The sequence below is a fragment of the Leptopilina boulardi genome, unplaced genomic scaffold (genome assembly GCF_019393585.1).
Source record: "Leptopilina boulardi isolate dan_hultmark-lab unplaced genomic scaffold, ZJU_Lbou_2.1 LbouV2_179, whole genome shotgun sequence".
NCBI lineage: Eukaryota > Metazoa > Arthropoda > Insecta > Hymenoptera > Figitidae > Leptopilina > Leptopilina boulardi.
This window is the reverse complement of record NW_026137728.1, coordinates 1045028-1064348: the sequence shown is the minus strand read 5'-3', so window position 1 is coordinate 1064348 and position 19321 is coordinate 1045028. Positions and strand designations below refer to the sequence as shown.

Sequence of the window (19321 nt, the reverse complement as noted above, 5' to 3'; positions counted from 1 at the left end):
TGACTATTTCGGTTTCTGGGTCTGACAAAATCCAAAATTTTGTAGGCCTGTGACATTATTAAATTCTTCGTCCAACTGCACAAAATTCAAATTTCTAAGTAAATTTACTCCTGAGAAAAAAAATATCAAAGTTACATGTTGTCTAAAATCATCGACAATTGGTACACCTATCCTATCAATTTTTCAAAATTTTCGAAATAATTTTTTTTTAAATTATTGTTACATAAAAATTACAATTATCTAAAAGTAATTAAAATTGTATTTAGAGTAAAATGACGACGTGGAAAAGTAAATTGACTACGAGTTTTCTAGAAATTAAATCATTTTGCAATAGAAATTCAAATATTGACTGAAATTGTTTGCGTATTTTTGTGGATAAATATTGTTCTATTTTCTTGTGTTAAGAAATAAATGACTGAAAAGCAATTTCTCGTGGTGGGATGCGATATAATCAGATAATAATATAAAGAACCAACATCATTTAGACGCCAATCTTTGTCGCTACAAAATAATATTATTTCATTATCAGATAAATATAATTGGCCTCGCGATCGTCAGAAAATTTCATTAACATTGGGATTTTCAAATTTATTTCGTATTCAATAAAGTCAAATGGAATAAAGAATAATTAAACGAAAAAAAAAACAACTAATAAATTACATTTCAAAGATAAGACTGAAAATTAAATATTATTTGAACAAATTAGGAGAAAATTTAAAAAGAAAAATTAATTTTATAATTTCTTGACATCGAGACGATAATTTTTATGTGAATGAAAAAAAATTAAAATTAATTTTCCTTTCTGAATGAGAAAAAAAAATTAAAATTTCTTACCGTTTTGAATCGAGTGTTAAATTTGAAGCTATATTTCGGTGTGTCGAGAACAATAATAAGTGGAACCGCCAATAGATTAAAAAGCGATTTCAATGCAATTAATTCTTTGAGACAAACTCCAAGGAAAAGTAATATAAATCTGAAAAATATAACATAATTAGAATTTTAATAATAATTTTTTAAAATATATTAAATTAAAAAATTATTTTAAAAGTGTGAAAAAAATCGAATTATAAGTGCAAAAGAAGAAAACAGAAAATAAATATGTATCAAGATTTCAAAAAAGAAATTAATTAATTTCATTTGTTTATTTATAATTTTATTTTTTAATCTCACCCTAAATTTTGGCCAAAAAAATAATCATAATAAAACCAACAACCACGCCAATGGGTTATGCATGCAAATCCAAAAAAATAGGTGTAAATTCGTCCAATTATACGGGTAAAAATTCGATAGAAAATATTTTTTGTTTTAATATTTTCGGCAAATTTTGAATGCAATAAATGTTTTAGTACAGAAAAGAAGATGTGTAGAAATATTCCAATGACAATATTTCCCCAAGCTGGAAATCGTATAAACAAAAAGAGAATAGTAAATATATTATAAATATCATATTTTTATTTTTTTGTATTTATTTGTATTATTTTACTTTTCAAATTCAACTTCATCCACAATTTCTATTATTTTTCATTGGCAATTTTTTTATATACTTTTTTTTATGGTTCTAAAAAATAAATCGTATAGGTTTTTAAAATTTTCATTTTTTTTTTTTTTTTAATACAAATTCTAAAATTAACAGAAATGTAATTTTTTCAAATTTCAATAATTTATGAATAATTTTAGATTTTAAATAATGCTTGGAAAAAAAATTGTCATAAATTTTGAAAGTTTAAAATTTCACTTGTCCCTCCGCTTAAAAAAGAAAGAAAAACTTATTTTCTTCTTGAAGATTCAATAAATTCCAAAGACTACACCAAAATCCAATACACACGGGACCAATAACAAAAATTGCAATCACAGAATCAAATATTGAGAAAATTTGATTTTTCCTTAATTTCCATTTTCTTTTTTGCGGTTCGTTCAAATTTTTCTTCTTTTCACTTCCGACAACTTTCGTCGATTCATTCTGTTGAGGTTTAAAAAATTATTATTATTATTATTGTTTTCACTAATTATTAAATTTTTTTAAAATTATTTTAATCGAAAATAGCCAAGAATTTCAATTAAACGGAATGTAATCAGAAATTCTTTGACAAACTGAATTTTTATTTAATCGAATTTCTTCTTACGTATATATAAATTTTTATTTATCTAAACTTTCACAAAATTTATATTTAATAATAAAAATTTTATTTAGATAAATTTTAGTGATAAATTTTAATGAAACACAATATTTACTAAAACGAATTATATTATCATTTAGAAAAAATTTTAATTAGAGAATTTCTATTTAATCCAATGTAAAAAAATTTTCCACTTTTATATTTAATGAAAATTCAGTTAAATAAAAACTAAAATGAATATTCAAATTCAATTAAATAAAAATGTGGTTTTATAGAAATTTCTTTCGAATAATTTCGTTAAATAAAAATTCAGTAAAATTAAATAATACATAAATTTAAAAAAAAACTTCTTCAATCACTTTGAATTAAAAAAAAAATATTCATTTCGACAATTTTTAAGAAAAGATAATAAAATTATATTTAAAAAAATAACATTGATTTAATAAAAATTAAAATATCAAAAAGGATACTTTAATATTTTTATGTAAAACATTTTTTTTTACAACATACCTCTAAATTATTTTTCTTAACAACAACACTATTTAAATTGACGACCAAATTATCTTCTAAATCACTTTTTTCATTGAAAACATCTTTACATTCCTTTTGGTGATTTTCATCTCTTTTTGAATAATTAAAATTTTTAGAATTCTTTTTCCATTTTTCTAAATTATTCACCTCTGTCAATGATTTTTCATTTTCTGTTATTTCTTTTTTTTTGAAATTTTCCAATTCTTGATTCATTATACGGTCACATTAGTTGAAGAAAAATCTTTTTTCATTTATTATTATTATTTAGATATTTTCAATATTTTATAATTTAGACAGGAAAATGTGTCGAGAAAAATATAAATTAATTTTAGCAAAATGTTTTAAAAAATTTAGTTTTTTGTTATAATTTTTAAAACTTCACACTACTGACAATTATAAATCTCAAAAGTTATAATAAATTTCTATTAAATCGTCACCGATCAAAGTACGTGTCGTAAAAACGATATTGCGAATTGTTGATAAAAAAAACCAGTTAAACTGTCGTTACAGTTTAAAAGAAACTAGTGAAAAAATAAAAATGTCTATTTTTTTTTTAAGAACAAATAACGTTTTTTTTTTTTAAAAAAATATTTAACATAATTATTACAATTTGCGCGACTTAAGATCTATTTTCATTTTCAATTTAGAATTTACAAAAACAAATTGCACAGGAATGCAAATAAAATTTGAAACAGGAAAAAATGTTATTGATTTCAGTTTATATATTTACAGTTTTTTTTTTTTTTTTTTTATTTTTTTTTCTTGTGTTTCGACAGAATAAAATTCTTGCTACTTAAACATCAACGCGAATACAATAATTTTTTTGCTCGATGTATCCTTAAGAATTTTCTATTTATATTTATATATAAATAAAAAATATATTTTCAAAGATGTCAAATGTAAAACTTGCTTACAATCTACATAAAAGGGTATTTTAAAATTTTTTGATTTTTTAAAAAAAAAGTCTTTCGACTTGCAATAATATTTTCCTTTCGCACTCTTTTTCTTTTTAATTATTATTATTATTATTTAATAATTATCTAGCTTCACTATCTTTCCAATTAGTAATTTCTAAATTAATTATTCAGCGAATATATTTTTTTTGAAGGAAAAATAAAAATTTTATATAATGTAAATAAAAAACAATTTTTAGTTTTTTTACATAACAAAAACAATTTGAGAGATTAATAATTTAATCAAATTTTTAAGTTAAATAAAAAAAAATAATTACCATTTTTTTTTGCCCTTTTGAATTTTAAAACAAATTTTTAAAAATTTTACAGTTAATGAAAAAATAATTTTTTAACTTTTTTTTTCTTTGCCTGAGTGCGAGAGGTTTTTTGACAAAATATATTATATATACAAAGCTCGTTAGATCTATAACTTTCTTGCAGAGTTTTTTTCCCCGTGTTATTTATATGTTTTTTTTTTTTTCAATTTCGTTGATTCACAATAAATTTTTTTCTCGCATGAAACAATCTGCACGATCACAGCGATTTTATATAATTTACAGGCGGTATAAATGCATTGAAGACACTCTTCGTTCTATAGTTGTTTTCAAAATAATTTGTCATTTTTAAACAAATTATTTTGTTTGAATGCGCGTCAAATGTATGCTAATTATTATCACATATTTTATCTAATATAAATTAAATCATTGCGTTTTTTTTAGTTCAGTTGAAATTAATTATTTTGCCTTATTTAAATTTGTATACAAACTACCATTTTACCAATCAAAGAGTTTGTATATTTAAAAATTCAGCAATAACAAAAAAAAAAAATTTTCGCGATTTCATGAAAAGCGAAAAGAAAAAAAAGTGTGTGTGTATGTGTAACTGTCGAGACGTAGATTTTCCAATAATATTTTTAAAATAAAAACAAATATATATTTACTTTAATATTTTGCACTTGTTAGTTTTTTCACATTACGAAAAAATTTCTTACAAAAAAAAATTTGTTTCAATGAAAATAAATTATTGAATTGAATTTGTATATTTTTCATAATTATATATAATAATTTTACAAAAATAATTTTGAATTCAAAGTCAATTTAGACAAAAAATAAAAATGAATTTTAGATTAAAATATTACATTTTTTTTTTATGTTGGTTTTTTCATTATTATATTTTCAAGTATAATATAGTATGCATATTTTATATATTTATTCTACTTTTTCCATAGAAATATGGACAAAATGTATATAATTAAAATCAAATAATTTCCAAGTGGTTGTACATTTTCAAAAAAATACGTATTTTTAACTAATTTTTTTTAAATTTGAAAAATTCAAGTAAAATGTAAATTGATTTTTTTTTAAACAAAAAGATGGAAAATTTTCATATATTTTTTTTCCCGTATGAAAATCTTTTTTATCAAAAACTTTAACCAATTAATTAATTATCAAAAAGAAATTTTTCATTGTCACACTTAATATATTAATTTTAATAAAGAAAAATATTTCGAAAATGTGTCCACTTGAATATTAATGGCTTAATTAAAAAAAAGGACGGTTTGATTAAAAGTAGATGATATATTTTTGTAAATAAAAAAAAATTAATTTAAATGCAATATTAAAAATTCATTAAGGACGTTCGATTTTAATTATTTTAAATAAAAATAAAATTCCAATTTTAAAAAAATATAAAACTTTCAAATTTTTATAATTAATTCAACAATAATGTTTCTTTTTTTTTTTTTTTTTTTGCTAATTTTCCCAATTTTAACAAAATTAAAACACAATTAATTATTTTTATAATTTAATAAATTAATTTTTGTTTATTTGTTAAAAATTAAGATGATAAATTTTTCAAAATCTCTACCAATTATCATCGTCCCTTAATGACGAGAATATTTCAAATATTTTAAATATACAGAAAGTATTGAATTCTCTTTTTTTCTTAAATTTTTAATATTAAAATTGTTTTAAGCGATTTATGTGCATTTTTATACGAAGATTTTTAATAATAATAATAAAATAATGTTAAATATGAAAAACCTTAATACTCTATTATTGTACTGAAAATTTTGTTTATAATAGTTATTCATGCATATATTTTGTTTTCTTTAAATAAATTATTCTTGACTAGATATACTAAGCGTTATTAATTGGCTATTTAAGTACTTAATGAACCATTAATTGATAAAAATTCAAAAAAATACCATACGATTAAAAAATTTATCCTTATTTTGAGGGATTTGAAATTTATTTTTATTCAAATAAATCCAATTGATTCTCGATAAATTAAAATTCTAATGGTTTAATATTTTTCAACTGCGAGTTTTGTTTAGCAAAATTATTATTTTTAATTATCGATTATAGAAAAGGGGAAAAATTATATTAAAAAAAAAAAAAATCATCGATAATAATAGAAACAAATTTTGTTTATTGAATTTAATTTCCTTTTGCTAAAAAAAAAAATATTTATGAAAAGTATTTTTTTAAAATAAAAATTAAACTTTTTGATTTTAATTATCGAGAATCAACTTTTATTGAAACAGACATTTGTATTTAAATGAAGAAGAGAATTTATGAAAAAAAATATCAAAATTCTAAGCACAATATATTTTGTATAATTTATATACGTGTATATATATATATATTAATATAATAATAATCATGGCACTGATATCTCACCATTTTAATTGCGACATCGTGAGCAACGAAATTGCAGTATATTATAATAATTTAATATAAACATTATTTAGCTCTTATAAAATTTTTTCTCTCTCAAAAACATTTATAATAGAAAGCTACTATTTATCCTTTTTCTTTTTAATTAAAATCTATAAATATTTATCAATTATAACAATTTTTTACGAGACTATTCTCTTAAAATCAAGAGAATAATAATTATTTTCATAAGAAAATTAAATGTAAATTATAAATTAACGTTCATTATAATCACAATATTTAGAACTATTTTTGTCTTAATAATTTTATAATATTAATGACGTACAAACATTTTGGTATTCGTATATATATAGAGAGAGTAAAATTCATAAATTTTTCTCTCCTCTTTTATGTGATAATTGCATTAATTTTAAAAAGATTTAAAACAGAGCTGTTTCACTTACAATTAATTATAATATGTAATTTAAATATTATTTTGTTTATTGTATTTTAATTGTTGTGTTATTAAATTTATTTAGCTTTTTTCAAATTCTGTATCAAATTTGTATTTAGTTTTTTTTATTACTGTATTTTTAAATTTAATTTAATTTAAATTAATTTAATTTTTTTTTATTTGAATTTACTTAATGACATAACATTTTTAATTATTTGCATAGGTAAACTGATTTTAATTTATTTGAATTTATTTTTATTGTTTAATTATATTTTAAAAGTTTAATTTAAAATTTTATATTTAATTTGATTAGTTAGAATAATATTCATCAATTTGCTTAAAGTTAAAATTATTCGTTTTTAATTATAATAATTGGTAAAATTCTTAAATCTTGGACGTTAAGTTTTTTGATTTTATAAGTTTTTACTGAAACAAATTTATTTTCTTTTGATTTAAAGAAATAAACATATTTAGAAACCTGATTTTTACGGACGTTTTGAAATTTTAATACTGGCAGTAAAAAGGCATTTTTTTCCCCTCTCATTTTCTGTAATTCTTAGATCAATATTAAAAAAAAAAGTCAACCAATAATAAATTTTTTTGTGGTCTTTTACAGTCTTATAAATTTGTCATTATTTGCTTTTCTGTTTATTTACTTCCTATATTTATTCTGTTAAAAAAAAAAACGAAGGTAAAGAAAATTTGATATGTTTATCAGATATTTTTCAAGTTTAGTTCCGATATTTATTTATATTATTGAGAATGATAATTATTGCGCGATTTTTTATTTGTATTTATTTTTCTTAAATTATTATTTGCCTTTTGTTGCTATAAACAGCTCTGTTTTAAATGTCAAAAGTCTTTGCAAAATCTAAGTACTATTTTTCAATTAAGATTTTGATTTTAATAAATGTAATTAATAATTAGTTTTGAACAATAAATACTTATTGTAACTAATAATAATTATTAATAATACAATTATTTTAAATTGATTTACTTTTTTTTCTAAACTTCTTTCTTTTTAAATTGTTTTTTTTTCTTCTAATTGTCCCTATAGTTAGAAGCAAATATATTATTAAAAAAGTTTAAAAATTTGTAAGATTGAAAAAGATTGAAATTTCAAACGACTGCAATTATTAAATATTACAATATTCTAAATGAATTTTTTTTTTTTTTTTTAATTCTAAAAAATATTCGGAAGCGCATTTAATTCGAAAAATTCGAATACAAGATTGGAAAAATTGTTTTCCAATTGTTTTTTTTTTTTTTAATTTAAAATTTATAAATCATTGACAATATTGATCAAAATAATAGATTATTAATAATTTTGATCAAATTTTTTCAGTTAATAATTGAAAAAGTTTCAGAAAAGAAACATATATGAGAAAATTATTAGGCCTCTTATAATAATGTTATGATGAAAATTTTAAGTTAATTATTAATTTAAGATTTAAGAAAGTACTAATGTTTATATACAGAATGTTTGAAAAATTTCTTTTTTAAAAAAAGCCTTCAAAACTGTTTTTGACGATTAAAAAATCGTTTCGTATCTTTCTTGTTTCATTTCATTTCATTTTTTTTTTTTTTTTACGTAAATCAATTAAAAATGTTAATTCTAGATTCTCACTATTCTGTGTAATGTATTACGCGAGCGATGAAATCGAACTTTACGATTCTTAAATCCTAACTAGTAAAATTCTTAAAAACAACAATACTATATATATATAATATATACGAATTCTGAAAACTAAACTAATCCGAGCTACGATTTTTAACTATATATCAAAAAAAAAAAAAAAAAAATTTCTTTACGATCGTTTTACATACAGTCATCCATTATTGCATCGCCTTTATCTTTTAATTGTGATTCATCCATGTAATTATTTTTTAAATTCTTTTCCTCCGCTGATTTTATACACTGAAAATTTTTAGAATTTTTTAAAAAAAATAATCAAAATGCTTCAAAATATATATATATAAAATACTAGAAAAAAAACTTACATCTTCAATTTTAATTCTTGGCGCTGAAATTTGTTCCGGAAAATGCCAAGGCTTGAGATTTGGACTGTTTAATAATTTCCAAGACGGATAATTTTGCGATGCCTTGTGTAATTTTTTTACCATCTAAATAAATAGAATAAAAGACAATCTTTTGTAATATTTTTTTTTTTCAATTTTGATTTTCCGAAAGATATGGAAAAAAAAATTTGTTTATTAATGAAATTAAATTATATTAAATAAAACTAAATTAAATATTAATATTATTATTATTACTATATAATAAATTAAATTAACATAATTTAAAATTAAATCATAAAGTTTGTTTTCCTAAAAGAAATGTTTAAAAGAAAAAATAATAATAATTGCAGTATTGGAAATTTGAGAATGCAAATTAATGTATATATATATATAGGATGTTAATTTTTTTCACCTTCGGTGTGAATATTTGCGTGATTTTATTGACAAGCCACACAGGTAATTTTCCATGTGGATCTGTGTGCGAGACATAACCCAATTCGGAACCACCGTTTTGCGAGAGTCTCACAATATACCCTGAGAGAGAGAAAAAAAAATTTTGTCTATATTATTAAACGAAATGAAATTTTCACCTTTCTTTTAAAGAGAAATTTCCCTGTGAAAATTCATTTAAATTCCTTAAAAATACTAGAAAGAAATTTATGTTTCTTTTTCCGCGATAAATTTTATCAAAAATAATAATAATTACAATTTTGAATTATTCAAATTTTTAATTTTAATTATTTAATATTAGGTAATTTATTTTTATTTCATTTAAAATTTTTAAACATCAATTAATTAATATTAATAAATATAAATTATTATTTAATGTAAATTAAATATTTATTCAAAAACTAATTAAATAGTTGTTAATTAATTAATTTATTATATATTATTTATTTTTTTATATTTATTACTATTATTTATTATTATAATTTATTATTTATTAATTTATCATTTTGTTTGTTTTTTTTCCTAGTTACCTGTTAAATATGATGTTGCTCTCACAAATTGTTTCCTGGGAGGATAATCTTTATGATAAACGGAATGATTTATGATTAATTGTTCATCACCAGTGTCCAGCCATGACCTTTGAAGTACAAAATCCCTATTTTTTAAGGGCGACGGGCAAGCCACTAAAATTTTGGAAAATAATTATTTTTACACTGTTTCTTTAGATTTTCAATTCGCAGTAAGTTACATTTCCAAATAAATAAATTTCTATAACTAATAATTTTTACGAGTTTACTAAAAAAAAAAAAGAAACTGAAAAATAAAAATTTATTAAAAAATAATTTTCTTTTACTATAAGAAGAAAAATAATAATTTAATTTTTTTATGTTTTCAAATAAATAAATTTTACGAGTTTACTAAAAAAAAACTGAAAAATAAAAATTTACTAAAAAATAATTTTTTTTTTACTAGATATAAAAAAATAATATTTTTAAAATAAATAATTTTATTTGTTACAAAAAAAACTGAACGTTTGCTATTTTGTTAGCAAAAGAAATTTTTTCCAAAAAAATTATTTAAAAATATATTATCTTCATTATTATTATTATTATTTTATTAATAAATAGTTTGGTTTTTGTTGTGAATTTACTTACTTGAATAATAACCGAGATCGTTATTAGGATTAAAAAATCCTATTTCTTTTGATTCAATAACGTGATTATCCCAGACTTTTCGATATTCCGGATCGTGAAGAACGTCGAAGAGAGTTTGTGGCATAACATCGGAAAATCTCGTTCTAATCTATTAAAAAAAAAGCACGTACACAAAAAATTCAAATTAGAATCTCAAAAAAATGTTTTAATTTTGGATAAAAGTTGTAAATAATTTTCTTTTTTTAAATAATTAAATATTTAAATTAATTATTATATAGAGAAATAGAATATTATAAACAAAAATTATTGTGAAAAAAAATATTATTTATAATAAATTACTTTTTTTGAAAATTATTAAAATTTAATTATTGTAATTTACTTTAACCATCCGAAAATGAATTCCTGGAACTGATTTAGTCCAAACACATAAATCGGGTTTATTGTAATCCAATCGCCAATCATTGTTATTATCATATAGTTGTTTGAGTTTTTCGAAATCTTTATCTTCTGCGATTTTAACAATGCCAACGTCCATTGTTGAATTCTATAATTTTTTCTTAATTGATTAATAATGTCATTATTTGTTATTTATTTTGAAATAAAAGTAAAAATAATTTTGTTAATTGATTAATAATATCATTATTGTCCCGTTTATTTTGAAATAAAAATTAAAAAAAAAAAAAAAAATAACCATCTTAATTTTTAAAAAATAAAATTAAAATAAAATTACCCCTGAAAATAATGCGAAAATATTTAATTTTTATTTTATTAATTAATATATATTTCCAGGAAAACTAATCGATTTGTTTAACAAAATTAAAAAAAAATTGTTCTAAAAAAACAAAAAAAAAAAAAGAAAACAATAATTAAATAATTCAAATTGTTAACCGGATTGTTTAGTATTGAAAATTCAATAATCAATCATTGTCATTACAGTTAAATATCAAATGTATCGATATTTTTTCATTTTTACTTTATTTTTAGAATTTTTTTCTAAACAAAATTGCTTTTAAAAAAATCGTATTTTATTACAGAAACAAAACAAAAATTGTAGATAAAAAAAACAAATTTATAAGACGTGAATCTTTTTCTTTCATACAAAATATTTTTCATCTTCCTCTAAAAGATTCCATCTTTTTTTACACTCATAAAATAAATAATATTTTAAAAAACATACCAATATTGTAAATACATAGAAGAAAATTATACGCACAATATCGTAAAAAAAAAATATATATATAGATAATAAAAAGAATATAACCTGGAAAACAAGTTGCGAGGTTCCTTCTAATCACAACAGCGAGGAGAATGAAAAGAAAAAAAATACTCAATTGAATGATGAGGTATTTTTTTTTTTTACTAATCACATTGAGTAATCATTGGTATGAAGCAACCAAGTTTAAAGATAAGAAAGAAAGTCAATGGCCGAGTTATTGTATATGACAGATGAATTACGGCCATTTACGACATCAAACTTGTCTTATATATTTTCACTGTCAAAACAGTCCCTCTATGCACACACTTGAGTTCGAGAGATTCATTCTGAAATTCACTCATTTTTTTTTTTTTTTTTCAAAGTCTATAATATAACGAACAACAAGGTAAGTGAGTCTATATTGATTAGAAAATGAAAAAGAGTAAATTAATCCCTGGCGACAATCACAACGGGAGATCGGCGCCAACGACGACAGTTTGTTTCGCGAAGTATATTAAAAAGAAAAAAAAATCTTCGCCAATAACTTCACGGCCTCTTTAATTTTTAGGTTATGTTTTTCTATTTGCCTTTGCCTTCAACTGTCAAAATCAGCTGACGTACGCGAGTGTAATTTTTCAATTCATAATATTTTTCACTATTTAACAAAAAGTAATAAAATTTCGTGAATTTAAAATTATTAATATTAATTTCTGTTGTTATTGTTTTCAAACAGAAAGTTTTGATAGAAAAGATTAGATTTCGTTTATTTAAAATCGCTTGAACTTGATTTATAAATAAAGCCTTGATTTTTACTTCATGACGATGTTTCGAGTTTTGTAATTAGTTTATGTTACACTGTCCCACGTGGAGGTTTATCATTTCTTACAACAAATATCCAGTGCTTAAGAAATTGATAAGGAATTTATGATTAACAAAAAATTTATTCTCTTTATAAATTCTCGTCGATTTAGTGAGTGAAAAATAACAGCGATTATTTTACTTTCTTTTCATTAAAATATATTGGTAATAATAAAGTACTCTTAGATTTTTATTGAATTTTTAGATTAATTTCCAAAAAAAAATTTGCAATTTTACCATTATAAAAAGAAAGCATAGCTTTTTTTTATAAATATGTTTAATTTAAAATTTGTATTTTTCGCAAAATTTTTGTTCAAAAAAAAAAAAAAAAAAAATTAGTAATTTTCTTCTTTTTTGAACATTATTTTTCTATTAAATTTAAAAATTTTATTTATTTGTTAAAAAATTATTTACAAAATACACAGTTATTAATGGAAACTTGATATGTAAATAAATTAATTTAATAAATAGAATTGATAATTAAAATAAATTATTTTTAGATATAAATTATTAATTTCAAAGGATAAATTAATAGAGAGGGACATTTTGGAAAAAAAATGGCTCCTTTGAGTTCCGTGAATACGGGAAATCCGGAGCTTGATGAAAAAATTACCGAATGGTTTAAATGGAATAAGGTAATGAATTTATTATTTAATTAATATTATTTAATTTGAAATTAATTAAACATATTTTTTTCCCCCTATTTACAAATGAATTGTATTTTAAAAATTTATTTAAAAAAAAAACTATTTTAAATGTTTTCTTTTTTTAAATAAATAAATCACAGCCCCTTTTTTCGATTTTATACCTATTTATTAGTAATTTTTTTTTTTTTTTAAAGCGACTGGAAAATAAGTTCCAAAATTTTATTATAATTAAATTTGCTTTCTACGAAAGAGTTTAAAACTGTAGGAAATTATATTTTAAATATTATTATAATGACATTTTAATTTATTTGTTATATTTTTTTTCGTCACCTTTTGTCCCCTTTTTTAGGAAAAAAAAATTCCCCTTTTTCGTCTTTTTTATTTGAGGAGAAAAGTTTTGGTAAAAAAAAAAAATTTAATTTATTTTTTAAATTCTTTTCCTCCTCTGATTTTATACACTGAAAAATGTTAGAAATAATTAAGTATAAATTCTAATTTGTTCTTTAATTTTTATATATTTTTTGTAATATTTATTATTTTTAGTTTTTTTTTTTTAATTTTGTAATTTCAAACGAAATTTGAATTTCTGAATTAAAAATTTATTTCATATAAAAAAATTAGTAAATTATTATTAAATTAAATTTTATAAAAATAAAATTTTCTTCTCTATTTTTTTTCTTTTATTAAGGATCCAAATGCTGACGTTCAAATACAGTCTCTAATAAAGAATAATGATACGGGAAATTTATTGAAATTGTTCTTGAAACGACTTGAGTTTGGAACGGCTGGAATTAGAGGTAGAATGGGTCCTGGATTTAATCAAATGAATGATTTGGTAATTATTCAGACTAGTCAAGGTCTTGCTAAATATTTATTAGACACTGTTGGCAATGTGGAAATTAAAGGAGTCATCTTGGGATACGATGGACGACATAATAGCAAAAGGTTTTTTTTTTTTATTTCACAGATGATTTACTTAAAAAATTGTATCTCATTTAAATTATTATTTTATTACAATTTTTGTTATTCTTTAATTTTATTTATGTTTATTTTAGTATTATTATTATTTTTATTATTTTTATTATTTTTATTATTATTATTTTAATTATTCTATAATTATTCCATTTGTCTTTTTTTTTCTTTTACAGATTTGCAGAACTAACGGCATCAATTTTTCTTAATAAACAAATAAAAGTCTATATGTATTCAAAAGTTTGTCCAACTCCATTTATTCCATATGGAGTTTTAAAATATAAATGTGGAGCCGGAATAATGATAACGGCCTCGCATAATCCAAAAGATGATAATGGCTATAAAGTTTATTGGGAGAATGGTGCACAAATTATATCACCGCACGATAAAGGAATACAAAAATGTATATTGGAAAATTTAGAACCGTTAGATTCATCTTGGAATACAAAGGAAATTTATCAACATTCATTGTTTAATGATCCATTGAATGATGTTTTAAAAGAATATTACAATGATCTTAAGAATGATGTTTTATATTCGAATATTAATGAAAATACAATTCTCAAATTCACTTATACTGCAATGCATGGAGTTGGTTTTAATTATATGTCGAGAGCTTTTGAAACTGCCAATTTTAAGGTATTATATATTTAAGAAATTAATTTAATTGCAATTTTTTTTCTACTCTTTTTTTGTCTCTAAAATGATTAATTCAAAAAATTTTTTAATTTTTTTTTTTAGCTTTTAGTTTGAATTTATATTTAGCAATAATTTAATAATTATAATATAATAATAATAGTAGTAAAATAATAAAGTTAATATTCTGCTTATTGTGATTTTTAAAAAATAATAATTTTAATAAATTTATTAAATATAGATAATTATTCTCAAAATATTGAATTTGATTTAGAGAATTTGCAAAGTTAAAATAAAAATTTTGTATTTGTAATTTTTCGATATTTTCAAGCCGTTCATTGTCGTTGAAGAGCAAAAAGATCCGGATCCCGAATTTCCAACAGTGAAATTTCCAAATCCAGAGGAAGGAAAAAGTGCATTAAATTTGAGTATTGAAACGGCAAATCGAAATTCGTCTACAATTATTTTAGCAAATGATCCCGATGCTGATCGATTGGCGTGTGCAGTAAAAGGAGAAAAGTAAGTATAAATTTACAGAAAAAAAATTAATTAATTAATTATATTTATAATACAGTTTAATAAATTAATTTAAATATTTTTTTGTTATTAAAGAAAATTTCTTATATTTTTAAAATATTTTTTGTCAATTGAATTTTATCGGTTTCTTTTTCTTTTTTTTAGCAATGAATGGCAAATTTTCTCCGGCAATGAGCTTGGAGCACTTTTAGGATGGTGGATGATGCACGTGTATAAAGTTCGATATCCTGGCAATAATTTAGCAGAAACTTGCATGTTGGCCTCGACTGTATCGAGTAAAATCCTTCAATCGATGGCTAAGAAAGAAGGATTTCAATTTGAAGTAATTTCAAATATTTTTTCTTAATTTTCACTTGTTTCATCATTGAAAAAAAAGAAAAAAAAAAGAAACTAAAAGTAAAAAAATATTTACTTATAGTATTTTAATATTTTTTTTCTATCTATTTAAATTATATCCTGAATTCAAAAGAAAAAGATCATTTATATGTACCTATAAAATTAAAACAATTTTGTTATTTAAATTTCTAACTTTTTTTGTTTATTTAATATTAAATTTTTTTTCGAAACTTTTCGTCAAATTTTCAGGAAACTTTAACAGGCTTCAAATGGATGGGAAATAAATCGATTGATTTAATGAAAGAGGGAAAACATGTTCTTTTTGCTTTTGAGGAAGCTATTGGTTTTATGTGCGGTCAAAAAGTTCTCGATAAAGATGGAATTAGCGCGGGAACTCGTCTTGCCGAAATGGCCGCCTATCTTGAAACAATGGGTCTTTCGTTACGTGAAAAATTAAATGAAATTTACGCCGAATATGGTCATCATATTAGCGAGAATTCCTATTGGATTTGCCACGAGCAGGAAACAATTAAATGTATTTTTGAGAGACTGAGAAATTTTAATGGAAAACCAAATACAGTAAGTTTTTTTTTTTATTATATTTTATATTATTTCTTATTTTATTCTTTTTGCCATTTGAATAAAAAATTTGAATATTATAGAATAAATATAAATTTGAAATTATGAAGTAAAAAAAAAATTCAGAAATTAAAAATTTTCACAGTATCCAACAAGTATTCTTGGAGAAAAGTATCCGATAATTGGTGTAAGAGATTTGACGACTGGTTACGATAATTCGAAACCTGATAATAAAGCGATTTTGCCCATATCAAAATCAAGTCAAATGATCACATTCACCTTCAAAAATGGCCTTGTTACAACTTTAAGAACAAGTGGCACTGAACCAAAAATTAAATATTACAACGAACTTTGTGGAACTCCATGTCAAAAGTAAGAAATATTTATTTAATTAAAAAAATTACTCCATTAATTATTTAAAAAAAAAATAATACTCTTTGGACACTTTTCTTTTTTATTGTAGTTTAAACACTTTTTTTTTTACTTATTAATAATTTTTAAATAGTTTTTTTCTATTTTATTAATTTTTTCAATAATGGGCTTAAATATTAATTAATAATCTCCTGAGAAATGAATTTTCTTTCTGCAAACGTTATGAATTTGTTTAAATTAATAAATTTTTCAATATTTTCGAAATGTACTTTTAAAAAAGAAAAAAAACATTTTTACAGGGACATAAAAGTTTTGAAAAATACATTAAAGGAGATGGTCGATGCTATTGTATCGGAATTCCTTCAACCAGAATTAAATTGCCTAATACCTCGCAGTGATTAATAATTATCAAGAAGATAATTTCAACATTCTAATAATAATTTATTGGAAAAGAAGACTCTTTCATGGCTCGTGCTCATATATACTTAAAAATAAAATCATTAAAGTAGTTTCATTACATTAGAAATTATCTATAGATATGCGAAAAAAAAAATTAGTTTTTTCTTTAATTGTAACTTCACTTTTTTACTAAATGTAGTACAATAAATAAAATTCTCCAAATGAGAATATATTTTTTCTTTTTATTTCGTTTTTACTTACACAAATAAATTTTTATTTCAAAAGAAACTCATTTTTAAAAAAAAAATTTTTTTTTTCGATAAGTATAAAAAACAGGAATTTTAAATATAAACATAAATATTAAATTTACTTTTTATTAGTGCAAATTAAATTCATTGCAATAATAATTTTGAAAAATATATTGAATTTACAATTTTTGTCTAACTTTTTGAAATATATAATCATTTTTTTTTTTTTTTTCTTTACAGGCAAAATTGTGAATTATGTCAAATTAATAAAAAAAGCAAGAGAAGTTTTTTACTTCTTTTTATTAAAATATTTGAATGTTAAATTAAACTTATTCGATTAATTCGTAAAGCTGTTTTAATTGCTAAAAGAAAAAAAAGTATTGACACCAAGGGTCACGTGTCATGAGTTAATATTCAAAATTATAATGTTTAATTTGTTGTGAAAAACAATATTCCAATTTGCACTTTAACGGTTAAAAAGTCTTTTCCTTTTTGTGCCTCGAAAGCAACGGAAAAATGATTGAATGAATTATAAAATCACTTGATAATATGCAATTGCTTTCGTCACGGTCAACTGGTGGCTACTATTATTCATGAGTAAGCATAAAATTATAAGTGACCAAAGAGACACATTTATAAAAAAAAAAAAAAAAGATTAAAATCAGAATAAAAAAAAAAAACCGGCATAGGTATATCGCAATTCTCAGTGAGTGCCAATGATGTATTATTGCGCTCGAATGTAATTTCTGATTAGTTATCACTTGACGACGAGTCGAGATTGAACGATAAAAATAGTTTCTGAAATAAAATATAGTTTCTGGGAAAAATTTTCTTTGTTTGAAAATTTTATTCGAAATTTTTCACGTATTAGAGGAATTTTTTGAAAATGAATTCAAGTGTGAAGAGAAGAGAACAATTTTCATAAAGTGTCAAGTAATTGTATTTATTATTATTATTATTATTATTATTAACTATATTTGTCATTATTGAATTTCAATTAATGCTGAATTGTAAGATTAAAATTTCAAAATTTTACACAATAATGACTTTCACTTTTACTTGTAATTTTATTTCATTATTAATTTTGTTTTTTTTTTTATTGATAATATAAATTTGTTGTGTCTTATACAAAGTTTTGTTATTAGAAAAAAAAATTTTTACAACTATTTTTATACATTTTTGTGAAAATTACTTTCTTTTTTTGGTAATTAAATTTTTAAATTTAATTTTGTTTTTATTTGCAACTTTTTATAAATTCTGTTTGAATTCTATTTAAAAAAAGAAAATTAACATTTAACTTAACAATTTATTTAGTATATAAAAAATAAAACTAAAAATATATTTTGAGTGTATGAAAAATAACAATTTTGTTCAAAATTCATTTGAAATTAAAAAAAAAGTATTTTATTTCTATTTATTTACGCTTTATATTTTTATGTAATGATGATGATTTTACTGAATAATTTCTTTTTTATTCCGCTCTGGAGGAAAAAAAAACTTTCTTGGAGGACGTTGTGAAAAAAAAAATGTCAAAACATAAAGGATCATTAAATACAGTGTGGAATGTATTTTTCGTTTTTTTGACTTTAATTCCATCTCTATTGTTGAGCATTTTTGCATTTCCGACAATTCAATCTATGTATTATCTTTCGCCATACTTTGACAACGATATACCAAAAATTACGTAAGTCATATCAACAATGATATTTGTAATTTAATTTTTTTTTTTTTTTTTTTTGTTTTGCCTTTTTCGATCAAGTCACGTAATTATAATTAAGACTTATTATGCTTAATTTATATTAATCGATGTCTCGTCTGTGTCATTAACTTTTTTTTTTGTTTATTTTTTACATTCTACAAATACAAAACGTAGAATTTTTTTTTTTAATTTCTAAAAATTCTATTGTAAAGAAATTTCTTTTCAATTTTCATTCAATCTTTTAAGTAAAATAAAAAGAATTTCTTTTTTTCCAGAATTTATTCAGTTGCCATGGAAGAAAAATCTTTATAATTATTTTTGAATTGAAAAAAAATCAACGATCGACGCAAAAGACTGAAAAATAAAAACAATTTAGAAATATAAAAATTTGTTATATTTATTATATTGCAAAAAATAATTGTAAATAATAAAATACTTGAAACAAAATTGAAGTTTTGTAAATATTTATGATTTTATTTAACTATAAGAAATTTTTTTTTTTAAATAA

The 19321-nt window shown here is 20.9% G+C and overlaps 3 protein-coding genes and 1 long non-coding RNA gene across 6 annotated transcripts; 2 read left to right on the top strand and 2 right to left on the bottom strand.

The window, feature by feature from the left end:
• Window positions 1-1536: 1536 nt before the first annotated feature.
• On the bottom strand, window positions 1537-4966 carry LOC127277732 (uncharacterized). The gene is made up of 2 exons (XM_051299051.1): window positions 2628-4966; window positions 1537-1960 (listed from the first exon to the last, which is right to left on the bottom strand). The coding sequence occupies exons 1-2, from the start codon at window positions 2859-2861 to the stop codon at window positions 1748-1750; spliced, it is 447 nt and encodes a 148-aa protein (XP_051155008.1). The 5' UTR covers window positions 2862-4966; the 3' UTR covers window positions 1537-1747.
• A 3559-nt stretch (window positions 4967-8525) lies between these two features.
• LOC127277731 (START domain-containing protein 10-like) lies at window positions 8526-11737 on the bottom strand. The gene is made up of 7 exons (XM_051299050.1): window positions 11597-11737; window positions 10715-10879; window positions 10336-10483; window positions 9712-9864; window positions 9144-9265; window positions 8714-8836; window positions 8526-8630 (listed from the first exon to the last, which is right to left on the bottom strand). Exons 2-7 carry the CDS (start codon window positions 10868-10870, stop codon window positions 8532-8534), a joined length of 801 nt encoding a protein of 266 aa, XP_051155007.1. The 5' UTR covers window positions 10871-10879; window positions 11597-11737; the 3' UTR covers window positions 8526-8531.
• Window positions 11738-11799: 62 nt separating this feature from the next.
• Window positions 11800-17094, top strand: LOC127277728 (glucose 1,6-bisphosphate synthase). 3 transcript variants are annotated; one of them, XM_051299044.1, is made up of 9 exons: window positions 11800-11936; window positions 12889-13023; window positions 13724-13980; window positions 14184-14646; window positions 14975-15162; window positions 15325-15502; window positions 15766-16095; window positions 16241-16467; window positions 16767-17094. In XM_051299044.1, exons 2-9 carry the CDS (start codon window positions 12946-12948, stop codon window positions 16867-16869), a joined length of 1824 nt encoding a protein of 607 aa, XP_051155001.1. In that variant the 5' UTR covers window positions 11800-11936; window positions 12889-12945; the 3' UTR covers window positions 16870-17094. The 3 variants fall into 3 exon arrangements, with proteins under 3 accessions (XP_051155001.1, XP_051155000.1, XP_051155002.1); XM_051299043.1 differs by lacking the exon at window positions 11800-11936 and adding an exon at window positions 12146-12500; XM_051299045.1 differs by lacking the exon at window positions 11800-11936 and adding an exon at window positions 12146-12553.
• A 663-nt stretch (window positions 17095-17757) lies between these two features.
• Window positions 17758-19260, top strand: LOC127277812 (uncharacterized). Its single transcript, XR_007842411.1, has 3 exons — window positions 17758-18047; window positions 18602-18798; window positions 19089-19260. It is a non-coding gene; the product is annotated as an uncharacterized LOC127277812 (long non-coding RNA).
• Window positions 19261-19321: the final 61 nt, after the last annotated feature.

Coding starts and splice junctions, on each gene's coding strand:
- LOC127277732 (XM_051299051.1), bottom strand. CDS start 2,861: ATGAATCAAGAATTGGAAAATTTCAAAAAAAAAGAAATAACAGAAAAT. Junction 1,961..2,627: donor TTAAGAAAAATAATTTAGAG/GTATGTTGTAAA, acceptor AAACCTCAACAG/AATGAATCGACGAAAGTTGT.
- LOC127277731 (XM_051299050.1), bottom strand. CDS start 10,870: ATGGACGTTGGCATTGTTAAAATCGCAGAAGATAAAGATTTCGAAAAA. Junction 9,865..10,335: donor CGATCTCGGTTATTATTCAA/GTAAGTAAATTC, acceptor CCAAAATTTTAG/TGGCTTGCCCGTCGCCCTTA. Junction 8,837..9,143: donor CGCAAATATTCACACCGAAG/GTGAAAAAAATT, acceptor CTATTTATTTAG/ATGGTAAAAAAATTACACAA.
- LOC127277728 (XM_051299044.1), top strand. CDS start 12,946: ATGGCTCCTTTGAGTTCCGTGAATACGGGAAATCCGGAGCTTGATGAA. Junction 14,647..14,974: donor TTGAAACTGCCAATTTTAAG/GTATTATATATT, acceptor GATATTTTCAAG/CCGTTCATTGTCGTTGAAGA. Junction 16,468..16,766: donor TGTGGAACTCCATGTCAAAA/GTAAGAAATATT, acceptor ACATTTTTACAG/GGACATAAAAGTTTTGAAAA.